General features: G+C 43.8%; 1 protein-coding gene across 4 annotated transcripts in view; it reads right to left on the reverse strand.

The window, feature by feature from the left end:
- RANBP9 (RAN binding protein 9) overlaps positions 1-18,326 on the reverse strand; it is a 67,472-nt gene extending 49,146 nt beyond the window's left edge. For 2 of the 4 annotated variants that reach the window (XM_045006572.1, XM_045006571.1), the window contains exons 1-2: positions 17,584-18,323; positions 7,362-7,473 (exon numbers count right to left, since the gene is read on the reverse strand). In XM_045006572.1, the coding sequence (XP_044862507.1) occupies positions 7,362-7,473; positions 17,584-18,004 (533 nt within the window). In that variant the 5' untranslated portion in view covers positions 18,005-18,323. Of the gene's footprint in view, positions 1-7,361; positions 7,474-17,583 lie in introns of all 4 variants that reach the window. The other 2 variants (XM_045006569.1, XM_045006570.1) reach the window with 2 other exon arrangements.
- Positions 18,327-18,710: the final 384 nt, after the last annotated feature.

An 18,710-nucleotide genomic window follows, 5' to 3' on the forward strand; every position in this document is an offset into this window, starting at 1 on the left:
CTGTTATCATGGTGAGGCTTAGGGTAAAAAGTCAGGGGGTGAATCATCTGGTTTATGTGAAAAGACGAGGTCACCTTGGGGATGAACTTTGGGTATGACCTAAGAGTAACCTTGTCTTTAAAGAAAACTAAGTGGGGTGGGGGGGAATATGCCATTAGTGCCACTATTTTCTCTATTCTCCTTGCTGAGGTATGACTACCAGAAATGCTATCTTCATTGACAGTATGTGAGCAAGCAAGTGGCCATAGGTACAAAAGGAAGTCTAGTGAGGCTCTTTAAAATTAGATTTTAGGTCCCACATTGGAGTGGGATGTCTGGTTTGGGGAAAGAGTTTCACTGTGCCCTTAAGGAATCTCTTTGTGGTTGGGGGTGAGAAAACTGAGTAACCCTCTACTTGTTGATGGAAAGTCACTATGGCTGCCAGGTGTACTTTAAGCAAACCAAGTAACAGCCCTAACCTCTTGAGGATTCAGCATGTAGTCCAACACCCTGGGGAGAGAAGATGCTGGGGTAATTTGTCTGGAATTCCACCAAACCTGAAACCTAGTCCACTTTTTCAGGTAAGTATGACAGGTAGCCGATTTTCTACTGTATAGCAGCATTTCCTCTATCTCCTTGGAGCAGGAACCATGTTGGAACCATTAACGACCCAAGCCTTGAGCTAGAACATCCACAGGTTGGGATGGAGAATGTGTCCTTTGTTCTGCAAGAGGAAGTAATGTGTAGGTTGCGTAGGGATCTGTGGACATGTCGCAAGCTGTGACAGGTAAAGGTACCACATCGGTCTCGGCTAGACTGGAGCAATCAGCATGACATTTGTTTTTTTCCCTTTTTATGTTTAACAGGACTTTCAACAGCAAAGGGAATGGGGAAAGGTATATAGAAGGCCCTTGTCCCATGGAAGAAGTGTGTCACCTAATGAGTGCTGTTCGAGGCAAGCCCTGGAGCAATAGCGTGAGCATGTCCTGTTCAGGTAAGTAACGAACAAGTCTATTGTTGGTATCCCCCATTGACAGAATAGGCTGTGGAGTACTGCTGGGTTCACTTTCCACTCATGGTCGTGTGAGAACTTGCAACTGAGACTGTCTGCTATTATATTCTGCATCTCCTGGTAGGTAGGCTGCTGATATTAGAACACTGTGGTGAATGCACCAATTCTATAGCTTTAGTGCTACTGTGCATAAGGAGGATGATCTGGCACCCCCAATGCTTTATGTGGTACATGCATGCTATGTCATGATCTTCATGTGCATTCTCTGACCAGTGTAAGAAAGAGAGCAAAAGCATTCTCAATTGCTCTGAGTTCAAGGAGGTTGATGTTGAGAGTCCTCTCCATGGACTACCACTTGCCTTGAGTCATGAGGTTGTTGAGATGTGCTCCCCAACCTATAAGTGAGAAGTAATGTCAGGGGTGTGGGGTGTGCAAACAAGACCCCTGTGCAAACATTTATTGGGTCTTTCCACCCATCCAGGGAGTATTTGATCCTGGAGGGCATCAAGAGAAGTTTGTCTAACCTGTCTTTGTTTGGTCTGTGAACCAATTTGAACCATGTCTGAATACACCTCATGTAGTGTCTGGCATGAGATACTAAAAAAAAAAAGTGCCAGCCTCCATGTGCGCAGAAGCTGGAGGCAATGCCTGGCTGATGTCTATGGGCTGGCCTGAACTTATGAGTGTGGACAGTGTGAAATTTGTGTTGCGGAAGGAGTGCTCTGACTTGCAGGGAGTAGAGACTGGCCCCTATAAACTCTGAACACTGTACTGGAGTTAAGGTTGACTTTTGGACATTGATTTATAGCCCTAGCTTCGTGAATATTTCCATAGGCCCGTGAGTGGCCCATAGGGCATCATCGAAGAAGTGGGCCCCTGAGGAGACAGTCATCCAAGCATGGGTAGATCATGACCCCCAAGGTACATAGGTGAGCCGCTACTATGGAGAGAACTTTGAAGAATACTCTGGAAGCCAATTAGAGGCCGAAGGGGAGTATTCTGTACTAGTAATGGTCCTGACCTAGGGTAAACCAGAGGAATCATCTGTGGGATGGCAGAATTGATATGTGGAAATAGGCATTCTGGAGGTCGAGGGCAAAGAACAAGTTTCCCTGTTCCAGAGATGGAACAATCACTGCTAATGTGACCATCATGAATTTTTGAGCCTTCACAAATTTGTTCAATGCTCTGAGATCCAGTATAAGTCTCCAAACTCCCTGTTTCTTGGGGATCAGGGAATAAAAACCTTTGCCTCAGAGAAGTACAGGAACAGGTTCTATGGCTCCTAGGCATAGATCAAATCCTACCTCCTATTTCCTCTCTAAAAGTCTCTTGTGAGAAGGGTGTCTGAGGAGGGGCGGGAAGAGGGGATTAAATGAATAACATACCCATTGGAGATAACATCTGACAGATGGGGTTTGGAAATTGTGTGTTCCCAATTTTGACGTAACGGACCAAGGCGGCATCCAAAGGGATGAGAAAGTTGCAGCTGATGGTGTTGTTAGTGATCTCTCAGGGCCGTGACCAACATGTCAAAACTGGTGTTTTGAGGTGGAAGGCTGTGACATGGAGGATGGAGGACCTGATGGTCTGCACCTCTGAAATTTGGATGTTTTCCGCTGTGGAGTGTACTGGGTCAGATGTGACTTATTAGAAGACTGAGAACTAAATTTCCTTTTCTGTCCAGGTATATAGATCCCAGTGACCGTAGTGTGGCCCTAGAGTCTTTCAGAGTGTAGAATGCGGCATTGGTTTTATCTACAGTTTTGAGCCTTTAAAGGGGAGGTCTTCGACCATTATCTGAACCTCCTTCAGCAGCCCCAAAACCCGTTGCATCACAACTGCTGTTGAAATCGAGCAGGCCACAGTATCCATGGTATCTAATGCGGTCTAGAGTGCTATTGTCTCCACGCTGGTGCTGTCTTCGCAGAGACAGCAGTACAGCCCGTACTCCTATCTATGATTGGTGGTACCACTGCCTCAGCACCTGTGCCTATAGGGTCCTTGGCTTACTAGGGGTGTCTGCTCCAAATGACCCATGCGATTTGTTGGTTCCGTGCTTAGGAGCCATCGGTACTGAAATGACCAAAAGTGCCGGAGATCTCCTCTGGCTGGTTCAGGGCTCACTATGAGGGCTTGTAGCTCTCTTTTTTGGAGATCTTACGCAGGGAATCTGAAGGTTTCTTCCTTGGTTCATCCCCTTTGGAGTCGAAGGCTGCAGTGATGGCCCACGTCAGTTGCAGAGGTCCCTCCATCAGGAGTAGTTTCAGTTCCAGTTTTTTTTCCAGAATTAGGCTTTTTAGCTACTGGCAAAAAGTACACTTCTGTGGAACATGGGCCTCTCTGAGGCAACGGACACAGTGGGAATATCCGTCTGTTACTGGTGTGGCCTCCCTACAGGAGAGGCACCTTTCAAGCCCGGGAGAACTGAGCATGCCCCTTGTTGGGGACAATCTCCAGTAAATAGGATGAAATTCAATAAGGACAAATGTAAAGTACTCCACTTAGGAAGGAACAATCAATTGCATACATACAAAATGGGAAGCGACTGACTAGGAAAGAGTACTGGAGAAAGGGATCTGGGGCGTATAGTGGATCACAAGCGAAAAATGAGTCAACAGTGTAACGCTGTTTCAAAAAAACCCAATCATTCTGGGATTTATTAGCAGGAGTGTGGTAAGCAAGACTCTTCCACTCTACTCCACACTGATAAGGCCTCACCTTGAGTACTGTGTCCACTTTTGGGTGCCACATTTCAGGAAAGATGTGAACAAACTGAAGAAAGTCCAGAGGAGAGCAACAAAAATGACTAAAGGTCTAGAAAACATGACCTATGAGGAAAGAATGAAACAATTAGGTTTGTTTAGTCTGGAGACGAGAAGACTGAGGAGGGACATAATAGTTTTCAAGTAATAAAAGGCTGTTACAAGAAGAAAGGTGAAAAAGTTGTTCTCCTTAATCTCTAAGGATAGGAAAAGAAGCAACGGGCTTAAATTGCGGCAAGGGCGGTTTAGATTGGACATCAGGAAAAACTTCCTGTTAGGGTAGTTAAGCACTGGAATAAATTTCCTAGGGAGGTTGTGGATGACCTGTTGAGGTCCCTTCCAGTCCTACATTTCTACAGTGGGTCTGAAGACTGTGGCTCAAATCTCAATAAGGGTCACTAAAGAAAAAATGGATTAGTGATCTTATCCAAGCTCCATTTATCATCAACCCTAGTGCACCACAATTTGGCATAGTTCAGTAACTGTTCTAGAGACCAAGATCAGACTGCGTGCATTAAGGGAGCTGTGTGCAGAGGCTAGCGAAGTGCTTGACTACGCAATGCCTGATTCAGACAAGTACTATTGGCCACTCACTTTCCTGAACATGAAATTTACGTTTTTGAGTAGTCACAGAAAAAAAAAACTAACTGACTTCAGCTTTCCAATAACAAAATTACAGTAAATAAGGAATGCATTCAACACCTTAGAGAAAGGTTTAATATATAACCATCTCATTGATACAATAACCAAGAAACATTTCCCCAAGTGCATCACGGAATATTTTGTCAGTAATTACTGTGATATCCAAGGTTTACCAAAGCACAAATGTGTTTTTTTATACTGATGAGGGTTGCCTATAACAGTAAGTGACAGTGCATTGCAGTTAATATTTGAAACAAGGCATCACTCCCACTATTTTTAAATGCATGAATAGACTTTTCTGGAAGCAGTGTTTTTAGCTTGACAGTCAAGAGACATAAGGGTGCATATGTTTTTGTTTTAGGTTCCTTACCATGCCCTATCCACCCTTCTCAGTGGAACCATTGTGGCCTTGCTCACTAATGATGAGTGCCAACAGTTGCTTCCCAGGCACCATAGTCAAATCTTAGAAGTCTCCAGCTCTCCAAAAAAAGCTGCTGGATCAGCAGAAGCTTGTACAGTTGTGGAAGTAGAGCAAGAACTGACAGGGATTTCAATGCAAACAGTCACCTCTGTTAGCAAGAGTCAAGCTAACTGTAACCCTAATAACGTGAGATTTGTAGAAGCAAAGATTGTGAGAGGAGAGTGGGAAAGAACTGTGTGAGAAGTTGTTGCGACCTTGTGTCGATAATGAGGAATGTAGATTAGCGTCTAAATAGAAGTGAGAAAAATAAGATATGAAGATGACCTATGTATAAACAAAATGCAGCTGTTGCTTATTATTGTATGTAACAAAGGGTATAAATGCTTGCTGTAATTGTTTATCTGTAGAGAGACCTGCCTAGGAGGGGGAAACCCTGTGGCCTAGCGCACTCTCTCCCTCTATCCAATTGCTTGAGAAAAAGTATCTGACTTTGCTGCACCCAACCAGAAAGTGAGAACTAAGTCTGTAAAAGTGTGTCGGAGAAAAACTGATATTTAAACATTCCTCCTGACACTGAGCCTGCATTTCTCCAAATCAACACCACTGACACTTCCAATTGAAGTAAGAGGAGTTCTTGCTGACGTTTAATTACTTATTCTGTTTTTCCATGCCTCCTGATCCTTATCGCCATACTTTCCCCAATTCCCTCTTCTCCATGCCTACATCCTTTGTTCCTCCACTCCCCTCAATTCCTCCTCCCTCACCTTTCACCATTTCCACCTCCTTTCCCAATGTTCCACACAGCGCCACCAGAACAAAGGGTGGGGGCAGAGTTAAGAGGAAGATGAAAACCAGACAGACTCTAGAAACAGGCAGAGGCTTAAGGAGTAAAACTATCCAGAAAGAGGCACAGGATAACAAAGCAAATAATAGAAACAAGGCAGTGGTTGGTTGATTTTTTTTTTTAATTAACACATTTTAAAGAAATTGGCCACAAACAACTTGTGCAATTATTTATTTGTACTGTGGTGGCACCTATGAGCTCCCCAACAATCATGGACTACGACCTCACTATGTGAGGTATGTACAAAACAGAACGAGATGGTCCCTGTTCGATCCCCCAACTCCTCCTACAATCCCTCAACTGGCTTCCTGTCTTTGCTCCATATTCTGTTGAGAGGCTGTCCTCCCAATATGTCCCAACCTAGTCAATGCTCTGACCAGAAGACAAAAAGGTTACCCATTACCTCAAGGAGGACTTGCTGGTGCCTTAAAAAGAAGGTGAAGTGATGGGACAAAGTGAAATTAACTGTACTTGACACCTTTAATAAAGTTGAATAATCTTGGCAAGAGAAAAAAACTCAAAAAAATTCCTGGCATGGGGCACCTCAAAGTCAATTACGTGCTTATACAATACCTGTAACAATGAAACACCAATACTACTCAGGCCTTTAAGTGCTATCACAATAGTTACTAAACCATATTGGAGAATGATTACTCACCTTTTGTCAGAGCAACACCACAAAAGTGTTATAGTGGGCAGTCCCCCAAGCAAAAAAAATATAAATATATATATCACATATATACACACACACTACTGCTTTTAGAACTTCCCCACGAAAAAATGAAAGACAAATGTTCCCTATATAATTGAGGCATATTTGCCAACCCACCTTTATTTATTCACATTTCAGAATTTTCCCAGTAAGCCCTTACCTGCTTTAGTTAGATAATATGCCTTTTTATAAAGCAATGCAGCCTAAAAGTTCTGAGATACAAGAGAGAGACTCATGACTTTCACAAACCAAAACACTCTGGAAAATAGCAGCTGTACTTGCTCAACTGTTCAAGCCCTTGTGTTCTTTCCATGGGGCCATTGCTTAATTACTAAACATCTACTCAGCATATTTAACAGTTGAAATGTTTTCAACAACAGTTCATTGCCAAGTGGTTTAATATACACAAATGTCATTTACTTTTTAAAATTAATACAGTACTTGAAAAAGGTGCTGGATTGACAGTCCCAAACAATAAACTTCTCTATTTGGCCACACAATGGACAGTACTGAGTGGTACCTGTGCTGTTAGCTTCACAACATGTCTCCACCACATTGTGAAACGACTACACCTGAGAGCAGGCTCAGTCTTTGTGGCCATTTAATCCATAACTCCTCTGCCAAAACTGCCACCAAGGATGCTAATTATGGCGTTTTTTATAACCAAGACACTTAACTATTGGGAAATGAACTAAGCCTACTAATTCATCTAACACAGGCTGCCAGATGGTAATTTCTGGTCAGTAATGAAGAAGGCTAGCTTTAAAATGGTGAGAGGTGAAAAGCTCACTATATGCATTGTCACCAGTCTCATGAGCCATCTAGTTGCTATAAAGTATTTTTTAACTGAATAATCTGTTTTGACTTTGAAGCTATCAGACTGATTAAATGAAAACTGGTATGGAGATGTAGAAATATGTAAAGTGCAACTCTTCCAGAAAGGCAGAAAAATAATATGAAAACAAAGAGATACAATCAATGCTTACCCATCTCTTCCTTTACTGACAATTTTAACTTCAAAATAGTATATTCCACAGGCTGCAGGTATAGGGTGTGTGGCTCGAACTGAAGCAGCATCCTTTGGAGTTTTGCCATGGCCTGCAAAACAGTCACATTAAAAATCTAAAGTATATTTTAAATTAGTAAACTGTAGAAGTGCAAGTTTGAGTGTACAAGCCAGTCATTCAAAATAAAGGATTTACTTTGAGTAGTCAATTTACTTCAGTGCATAAAAAATTTCTGATCAGACTCTCATTATTTGTGTATGGAACAGCATATAAAGCAATGTTCTTTCTTATGAAAGTGTTCTAGAATATGCTAGCCATTGTCCCTTGTCTAAACAAGCTGAGAGAGGTACTCAATGTCTGCCGCTTTAAAAAGGCTTTACAGTTATCTGAAAACAATTACAAAACAAGATTCATTCTGTTTGCAATAAAATGTGGATATATGATTGTGACAACAGTCCATATAATAAATCTTGAAAGCGCTGCATGGCTTCTCAGTTGCACAGCATTTACTGATTTTTAGAAACTGAAATGTGATACAATTGATTTTAATCTACTGCTTGGTATACTTATATTTCTTTAAACAATTTCAAGATATTTTGTTACTGCTGTCTACAATAGAACTGTCAGTTACTTTATAGCAAGCACAGTAGGTAGCTTATTTACATGTTCTGAATGTCTTTGATTTCAACAATGCATTAACCTCATAAAGTCTTCAAATAAGTAAACATAGGCCCTGCTCTTTTTGTTACAAAACAGCAAATGCTATATCAATCTGCTACTGCAAGAAGTCCTAGTCTCTGTATTTTTGGCCTTGGACAACTGTTTTCATTTTCTAGTTGTGTACTACCTTTAGTATGTGCCATCAGGGGCGGCTCCAGGCACCAGCACATCAAGCGCGTGCCTGGGGCAGCAAGCCACAGGGGGTGCTCTGCTGGTCGCCGTGAGGGCGGCAGGCAGGTTGCCTTCGGCGGCATGCCTGCGGAGGGTCCTCTGGTCCCACGGCTTCAGCGGACCTCCCGCAGGCGTGCCACCGAATCTGCGGGACCGGGGACCTCCCACAGGCAAGCCGCCAAAGGCAGCCTGCCTGCCGTGCTTGGGGCAGCAAAATACCTAGAGCCGCCCCTGATAACCATTTTTTTTTAATCTAAAATTGTTTGAATAATCCAACATTGATTTTTTTACTGAAGTTTATATATAGCCTTTATTTTCTGCAATCAAATCATACTCCTGCCATGTACTCAAATTACAAGACTGGATGCATTTATTGTATTTCTCAATGCTGGTAAGTTATAATTATCCCAATTAGAGTAATAAGCAAATCTATAGCTCTAGAACAGGGGTCTCAAACATGCGGCCCACGGGCCGCATGCGGCCCTCGGAGCTCTTCCCTGTGGCCCGCGGAGCTCCCCCAGTTACTTCCTGTTGCCGCCAAACTCCCCTCACCCCCGCCCCCCTCCCCGAGTTATTTTCTGTGCCTAAGCTCCCCGCGCACTGCTCCCCAATGTTTGGGGCCAGGTCTCTCCCCTGGCCCCACCTGCCGCCCCTACGCGCCTCCCCCCAGTGTCTACCAGCCCCCACTTGCTGCCCCCTCACCGCCCGGTAGCCTGCCCGGGAGCTCACGCTGACTCCACTCCTCCTCCGCTATGCCGGCTTCCGGCATCACCTGCTGCCGCAGGGTCCTAGCGCCCCCCTGCACTAGGGCCAGGGCAGGCTGCCCTTCCCCTAGTCCTGAGACTCTCCAATGCCCCGAGCCTCTCCAATGCCTCAAACCCCTCACCCTCAGCCCCACAGCCCTCACCCCTGCACCCCCTCCTATCCCCAAACTCCGTCCCAAAGCCTGCACCCCCACCCCCTGCCGCAGCCTGGAGCCTGCACCGAGCACAGAGCCTGCACTCCAGACCCCCTCCCCCACCCAAACTCCCTCCCAGAGCCTTAGGCAGTAAATCTAAGTGCGTGTTTTGTCCTTTGAGTGAGGTGCATTACTGAGTGTATATATTTATTAAAACTGCTTGGAAATGACTTCGTCAAAAAAAAGAACACTCATGGAAGAAAAGAGAGTTTTCCAAGACAAATGGGAGAATTTATATTTTTTCACAGAGGTAAAAGATAAAATTCAATGCCTTATTTGTCAGCAAACGATTGCTGTTCCCAAGGAGTATAACGTGCGTCGGCACTATGACACGATGCACCGTGAAAAATATGATGCATTCACCGGAAAAATCCGAGAGGAAAAAGTTCAGCAACTTAAAGCAGCATTTGCCAAGCAAAGAAATTTATTTTCAGGGATTAACAAGTCTAGCGAAGATTCAGTAAGAGCAAATTTTGTGATAAGCGAAATGATAGCTAAATCATCGCGACCTTTTACAGAAGGCTTATTCATAAAAGAATGTCTTATGAAGGCCAGTGAAATTTTATGTCCTGATAGGAAGAAAGTTTTTGAAGGCATAAGCTTGTCTGCAAATACAGTTGCCTGCAGGATAACGGATTTAGCTGATAATGTGCAAAAACAATTGATTCAAATGGCAAAAGACTTTGAAGTATTTTCAATTGCTCTTGATGAGAGTACAGATGTATCAGATACCGCACAGTGTGCAGTGTTCATTAGAGGTGTGGACTGCAATTTGAATATAACTGAAGAATTGCTAGACTTAATGCCACTGAAGGGTATCACAACGGGACGTGACATATTTCAAGGATTGGAAGAGTGCATTGAAAAAGCTGTTGGTGGCGCTTAGCACTTTCCAGGAGGGAGGGGGGAGGAGCGGGGAGAGACAGGGCAGGGGCGGGGCCTCATGGAAGGGGTGGATTGGGGGTGGGGCCAGGGGCAGCAAGGGGGCGTGTCAGTGATGCGGCCCTCGGGCCAATGCACTAGTCCTCATGCGGCCCTCGGGGTCATTTGAGTTTGAGACCCCTGCTCTAGAAGTTCCAGAATAAGTTTTTGTTTTGTTCTTAAGTGCTAGCAATTCATTGTTTAGATGCCATAAATTAGGTTGCCATACTTGACTATACAGAAGTCCTTGGGCCTATTAAGCAGCCAAAGCCTTAAAGGGACCTCTCTGAAGCTTGTGAGCAGAGCATGAACTCTGACTATCCTGTTTAAAGGTGGTATCATTAATTTATTAAATTACTTGTGTTAAAAAAAATTTCAACTTGTTTTTACAAGTAAAACCAAAGAACTGACTACAGAAAAAGTATTTTCCCAAGTTTACTTTATGCATTTGACAGTGATTTCTGTAGTTAAACTGCTTCCACTGTATATTCAAGTCAGTTTCCGCTATTTGTGTGGGCCTTTCATACAACAGAAGAGAAAAACATTTTATGAACTAAGAAAACACAACTGTAAAGCCACTACTATTGCCAGGGAGACTCAGGAGAAAGTGGCACCCCAAACTACTTTTAACTCATTTTAAAAATTAACTACATTTCAAGTTTCTGTCCCTTCAAAAGTTTCCTTATTGTTCCTATGTAGGTGATGAATTTTAAATACAGTTTTTTGTCTCAGATAATCTATGGTTATCACTTTAGATAGTGAATTCCACTGCAAGTAATGTAGTCAGCTGAGTATCTCTAACATTCTAAAGAACACCTGTAAAGCATCCCAACATTTTTCTCTACATTACCTAAAGTAGAGATCTTTATTTTTAAAGACTATCATAGCCTCTCTCTAGTTTATTTTTCATAAGGGTCTTCACAGGATGACAATTTTAAAGTGTACATTTATAATATTTAACTAAGAGCTTTAAAAAAAATCTTCTGCAAAAAGACAGGATCTTACACAGCAGTTTCACTGCCATCCACGACAGATTTTAGTTTTACCTTGTAGGAGAGCTTACAGACAACTAATTACAATAACTAAACTTGTTCAAGTTTAAATTTTGATTTTGTCCAAAAATGTTTTAAAAATTTGGAGGCTACAACGTTCTATGAATAGGGCTTCCTACTTTTATTATAGCAGCTAGACATTCCTGTTGATTAACACCCATTTTCGGGCATTTACAAATTGAAAATTGGTTCTGAAGTAAAATAGTAAAAAAAAAATCTAAGCATAAAAAAAATCACGTTTGAAAAAGCTAGTTGGAACATCATATTTAGCATCTACTGAAAATTACATTTTTAAGCTTTAAAAAAATATGTACGCTCAATCCTGCAAAGCTCTAACCCAGAGGTTCTCAAACTTCATTGCGTCACGACCCCCTTCTGACAACAAAAACTATTACACAACCCCAGAAGTGGGGACCAAAGCCTGAGCCTGCCAGAGACTTGCTGCCCTGGGCAAAGCGGGGGGGGGGGCGGGGGGAGAGAAGAGCCAAAGCTGAACCCCAAGCCCCACTGCCCTGGGGGATCCGTGGGGGAGGAGATGAAGCCCAAAGGCTTCAGCTCTGGGCGGGGGGGCCTCTAGCCTGAGCTCCTCTACCCAGGGTTGAAGTCAAAGCCTGAGGCAGCGGGTTTTGGCCTCAAGTGGTGGGGCTTGGGCTTCAGCAAGTTTAACACCAGCCCTGGTGACCCCATTAGAATGGGGTCATGACCCACACTGGAGTCCTGACCCCCAGTTTGAGAACCGCTACACTAAAGTGCATACCTTCACAAACACTGAGTAAAATAGTCCTACTTAAGTCAATGGGAGTACCCATCTGGACAAAGTTATGCATGACCTTACACCACGGGTAGGCAACTTGTGGCACGCGAGCTGATTTTCAGTGGCACTCACACTGCCCAGGTCCTGGCCACCATTCCGGGGGGCTCTGCATTTTAATTTAATTTTAAAAGAAGGTTCTTAAACATTTTTTAAACCTTATTAATTTTCATACAACAATAGTTTAGTTATATATTATAGACTTAGAGAAAGACCTTCTAAAAATGTTAAAATGTATTACTGGCACGCAAAACCTTAAATTAGAGTGAATAAATGAAGACTCGGCACACCGCTTCTGAAAGGTTGCCGACCCCTACCTTACACTCTTTAAATACAGCTTATATAAATACAGTTCCAAAATCTTGATTTTTTGATTTAGCAGACACGGGTGAGCCAGCTAAGAGAAATAAGAACAAAACTACTCTCAGTAAACACATGGGGAAAGGTTTTAATGAGACCAAAAAATGGTCTGTTGAATACTGACTTACTTCAATTTCTTCCACAGATTACACTTGGTTTTAATTGGGCAAAATTAGATCCCAACTTTGCTGTCTGTGTTACAATGGCAATCAAAACAGAGTCACTTTGCAATTCTTGCACAGTGTTGGTTTGGTGGTACTTCAAGTGGTCCTGGAAAAACTGTTCAGGATTACCACAACCAGATCCTTCCCTTTTGTTTATTAGGGAAATATAGAGATACAACTGGATGCACTGGAAGTCAGCTAGAAGATTTTTAACTTGGCATTAGAGGCAATTCAGAGAGGACTTGTCTTTACATGGAAAGAAAAGACTGCACTGTCAACAAAGGCATGGTTAATATCTATTTGCCAAAGCCTCACTGAAAAAAATCCTATCGATGGCTATTTAGTCAAATTGTATCATTTTTGCCCATTTTGTTTGGGCAATCACCACACAGGTGACCTAAATGAAGTCTGTTTCTAGGAAACAGCAAATTAAAACAAACCAACCAAGATTATTGATTTTTTGTTTGTTTTAAAAACTGTACCGCTTATGGTTTGTCCTGTCTATTTAGGTAAATCTCTTTATGATTATTTTTGCAATTAGATCTGTGCTACTTTTTGGCTTATGATCACATACACAGTATTAGAAAACATAACTATCAGTTAGTTTCGGTGAACATTAACATATTAGAAGATCACTGGAACATTTTCATTTAACATTTTATTGTGAATGAACAAAAATTTTAAAAATATTTAAATAAATAATTCAAAGATCGTATTTTCATAGTAATTCCATTTTGTTGTGGCCTTTACCCTATAAAAATGGACCTTTATGTCTGATTAACGTTCTCACCTTCAGCTAAGGACTGTTAGATGACAATGAAAGGTATATTAGAAAGTTGACAGAAACATGTTTTTCTGAAATGGTTTTACCTTTCTCGTTTATGAAGATATACCAAGAAAAGTCTAAGTAATCAATGTAAATAGTGCTAGGTCAATTCTAATCAATATGTAAATAGTTTGTGGTGTTCCAGAGAGTTTAATTTCAGCTTATTCCTATTTTATATTTATTTTGTGACCAATTTAAGAAACATAGGTGAGGTATTACCGATGCCCATATATGTATTTTTTTTCTGTGTCTAAACTTTGACAAAAACTACAGAATTAAGAATCGGAATTTCTGAAATACATAACTGAATGACTGACTCAGAAGTTCTGGGAAGAAATTATGCTGGTTCTGGTAGGTGATGTGAGGACAGCTAGATGTTCCCCTCACACACAGCCTCACCATTTTTATGAGGGTATATTTCATATGGACAATGTTGTACAGTTTTGGCAGTGATTTTTGTTTCCCCTGAGAAAGTATGCTCAAGGCCTGTTTTCACCATCTTAATGCCATCAGAATTTGGTCCTTCCTCTTGCAACTTGACCTGGTAAACCATATCTCCTTTTTAGACAGATTTGATTAGTTCAATTGCTCTACAGTAGGCTTACAAAAAGACAATGATCCAGTGAATGTGTTCATGCAGAATGAAGCAGCACAACTGTCCAGGGTGGGAGAAGACATTCTGCCTCCCTGAAGCTCTGTATGGACTATGTGGTGGTTGGCAGAAAAATTACAAACCCTCAAATTCCATCAGAGATATGGATTTTCTTTTTCTCATAAACCAAAGAAAACAAAAGCCTCAAATCTGGGAATATGTCACTATGTTCAAATTATTAAGTGATCTGAAAAAAATAATCAGAGGACAGACTACAAACTGAAAAGTGGCTTTTCCTCGCTATTTTTTCATGGGCATGTTAGGATTTTAAGATACTGCATACTAATATCTGGGAGGTCAAAATGTGGCCTTCAAATGACACACTGACCTCTACATTTTTTCCGTACAGTTCACTTGAAGGCAGGATTTTCCTACCTTTAACTTACTTCTCTCCTCTTCCCTTCATCTTCAATATTTCACAAAGAAAACCTCCCATCAGAGAGGCAAGTTCACTTGGGACATTAAACAAGAGGGGAAACAAAAGTGAGAGAAACAGGTGGAAGGGAAAAGAAGAGGGAAAATGTTTGGGGGAAAAAAATTATGTTATCAGAACAGTGCCACTCACAGATAAGGAACAAATGCCTCCAGAAAAGTTGATTCTATCACAATGTTGCAGGGGCAACAGAGGAAGTTTAAATAAATGTGTTTAAGGTACAAAAAACAAGACAGAGGAAGAAGGATGATTTAGTTGGTGTTGGTCTTGCTTTCAGCAGCGGATTGGACTAGATGACCTCCTGAGGTCACTTCCAACCCTATGATTCTAAGGGAATCATTTTTTTTTTGGTCTTGCATACTTCTCGACTGGATCTATTTTTCAAGTGGACTGATGGAGGATCCCACAAATCTCTCCCCAATCCAAATGTGCCAATTAAGATCTTTACAAAAACAAACCACAATCTCCTGTTCTTTCCCCATTGCCTAGACAGCTGAAGGTGTACTGCCTGTGCCAGCACTTTACAAAATTAGAGAGGCTGAACCTTTTCTTTAATTGGAGCCCTATTTGAAATTGTTTTGCAATGGGTGATATTCTATGCAATGCCGTTGATACCATCTTTCCTTATTTCCATCATCCATTCTCCATCCTGTCCTTTCCTATTTTCTTTTTGTTTTGTCTTGCTTGTTTTTGTCTCTTAATTTTTTTCCCCTCATTTATTTTTAGTTCTCCCCTCACAAGTAGGTACAGAAAAGTGGGGGTGGTGTCTGTTGGTGCCACTCGTAGCTTAGCCAAAAGATGCAAAAGCAATGAAGCAAAACTAGGGCTACCAGCCTATATAGGAGCTACTCCAATGCCTGTCTACTGGCTTGTCTACACTTAAAACACTACAATGGCACAACTATACCAATGTAAATTCTTAGTGTAGACCAGGCCAAAATTAAAGGTGACAATGGAAGAGGGAGGGAAAAGATGGGCAGTTTTCAAGGAGCCATTCACTGCTTTAATGATATAGCACATTTCCAGTTAGAGGAAGGAGGGGAGGTTATATGCATTACAGTTGCCTCTCACCCACTCCACTTCTGATCCACGTTCCCCTGGTCTAGTCTGGTGACCCCTACGGGTCTATTCATACTTAACTTAATCTTACTTGACAATGCATGGGTTAACAGTAATTAGAGTGACAACTTAGTCAATGTACTTTTATGGCAACTATCTCCCTAGTTTTCAAGTGCCCAATGTTCACTAAGTAGTCGCCCACGTTTCAAAAACACATGGTTACGTCCTGCTGGTGGGAGGGATGAGGAATAGGGCAAAGAGAAAAACAACTATATTGTCACAATAGAACACATCAGAAAGATTCTATATCTACCTGATTATAAACTATTATTTATAAAACACAGCAAAAAAAAGAAAAAAAGAAAAAGAAATACAAGTGGGAGGACTTGCTAACCATAAAGCTACACCCTTGCTATGAGAATCTTCACAGCAGCCAGATCCCAGTACACACAAAATACTCCTAAAAATATCAAAGTAATAAAAATCCAAACAAAAGCCAGAAAATTCAAAAATAAGGACATACTATTAATATTAACTTACTCTAGGTGTCCTCCAAACAAAATACAAACCAAAAAGCCTAAAATAAGGCTTACCAAATTTGAATTTATTGGCTTTTTTGCATCAAACTATGTTTTACTTAAAATAAATATTTTGTATTTAATATAGATTAGGACCTGTCTATTGTAGGTTATTTTACAGAATACATCTAACCTTCCTTGGCACCCAAATTATATAATTTGTGTTGCCATCTTTCTCCTATTTGAATCAACCGTAAAATGTTTCTCAAGAATTCACTTGAGCTTCACCTCTGTAAACTTTGAAAAAGGGTAACCACAAGGCTTTGGGGTTATTCCTCCCCGCCCCCATACTCATTTTGACTACAATCTGACCTCGCCTTCGTTGCCAACCCAGAAGCTGCTTTTAATCTGAAGCACTTCTACTTTAGGACTTGTGTGTGGAATGCCAGATGTGTGTTTTTTTCAGGTCAGGGTGAACTCATGTTTCTAGTTTATATGACATTTTCTCAACAACCAATACTTAAAGTACCTTATTGTTATCTCTGTCTGATTTACAAGAGTGTATGTAATTTGTATATCTTTTCTTCTGAAATAAAAGCCTTACAATACTGTAAACTGATCTGTGAGAAACCTGAGCACAAAGTATGAGATTATTTTCTCCTACATTTTAAATTAATCTTGAATATTACCCACACTACTACTCTCAACATTATGTATAGTACTTATACAGAGACTATAATCAGGGACTACTTTTAATTCTATTATTTCATAAATGTTTCATTTCCTACGAATTAAGATGTGTTTTTGCTGTGGCTTCCCCTCCCTGTCATTTCCGTGTTTAGTAGTTTTACATTTACTGATATTATAACTTGATCCCCTATAACCCTTGTTTTCTCCATTTCTAGACAAAAAGCATTTCATCCTGCTTACTTTTGTAGCTAGACACGACACCAAGCTGATTCTGCTTTATTCTCCTACTTGTCCTCAAACTCGTATGATAGCAGAATCGACAAGCTGAGGAAGTCTACTAGTTTATAGCCCCCCCCTCCCAAAAATCTAGGGTGAGAAAGGAGAAAAGATCTGATGGGCCTTTCCCCTCCTCTCCCACGGGTTTATATTGGGGGGGAGGGGGAAAACGGGGAATCCGAATCATCACCCCCGGTAATGTAAACTCTTTAGGAGATTCCAGAAAGAGTTCTTTCTTGTTATGTCTTCTCCTGATCAAGCTGGTGCCTTTCCCAAGAGAGATTTCCACCCAGGTGAGGAGGGGACCCAGTAGGGGAGTAGACTTAAGTAGAAGGGGCACTGGGTGAGAAGCCAGGAGCCCAAGCCCCCCTCCTCCAGGGAACTGGGCAAGGGGCCCCAGGGGGACTACATGTGTACATGCCCCCCCTCACCCCCAGGGTGTGTGTGTGTGTGTGTCTATATAGAGAGACGTGGCCTAGCTCCCGGCTCCATGGGGGAGAGGGCCCGGGTCCAGGCGGGAGGTGGGCAGAGGGGGGCTGGGCCCTGCATCCAGTCCAGGGCAGGCGCCCCCCGGCGGGCCGGGCTCTCACCTTTGTAGTGCACCCGCAGGTTGTTCTGCGAGAGGCCGATGTAGCTGAATTTGTCCTTCGGGCTCCAGGAGCGGGGCAGCGGGGTTTCCTGTTCGTCCACGGCCGGGTAGAGCCGCTTCAGCCGCCGCTTCAGCTCCTTCTCCTGCTCGTTAAGGGCCGGGTCCCCGTGCGGGAAGGCGGCCGGGGCGCTGCTCCCCGCCGGCAGGCCCAGGGCGGGCAGGGGCCCGGCGGCAGGCGGGGGCGGGGGAGGCGGCGGGGCCGCGGTGGCCGGTGGCGGCGGGGGAGGCGGGTGGAGCAGCAGCGCGGCCCCCGGGGCCGAGGCCGGAGCTGGGCCGGCGCTAGCGGCGGGGGCGGCGATCCCCGAGGCCTGGGGAGCCGCCGCCGCCAACGGAAGCTGCTGCTGCTGCTGCTGCCCGGACATCCCGGCCTCCGCCACCTCCTGCTGCGGCGGCGGCGGCTGTCTGCGGACGGTCTCCGGGGCGGGCGCGGCGGGCAGGCCCGGGCACTGCGGAGCAAGGGGGGGGCGGTTTAGACGGGCGGCCCGGAACCGGAGTAGGGGGGGAGGGGCGAGGAAGACGGCGGCGGTTACAGACCTGGGGCTAGTGGGGAGGGGGCGCGCGCGGGGGGCTCGAGCTCGGGCCGCTGCGCAAGACAGAGGCGAGAGGGTGAGAGCGCGAGACGCCGCGGCTGGTCCCCAGGCCGGCGCCAGACGCTGCTGCTGCGGTGGAACGTCCCGGATCAGCTGAGCAGCTCCCCGCGGCGGCGCGAGGAGGAGGAGCTTCCGCCAATCACAGGGCGCGAGGGCGGTGGCCAATCCGCTCCTGCACGAGAGAAGGCGTGAAGGCGGGGGAGCCTGGGCCGCGCGCTGCTGCTGCACTGGGGCTAGTGCAAAGCGTGGCAGCTGCAAGGAAGGGCTGCACGTTTGCCATGGGTCTTAGTCTCCTCCGAGCCTGGGAGCCTCCTGTCCCGGTCCTGCTTGGAACCGAGAGGACTGAGCAGGGACTAGCTCAGGCTACGAGCTACTGCCTGGAGGGACGGCGGTTTGCAGCTCCAGCAAAAAGCCTGCGGGGCCTCTCCAGCCCACTCTCCCCCTGAGCCAAGAGGGGTGGGATCGAGCAGTCCTCCCG

Source organism: Mauremys mutica, chromosome 2 (assembly GCF_020497125.1).
Source record: "Mauremys mutica isolate MM-2020 ecotype Southern chromosome 2, ASM2049712v1, whole genome shotgun sequence".
NCBI lineage: Eukaryota > Metazoa > Chordata > Testudines > Geoemydidae > Mauremys > Mauremys mutica.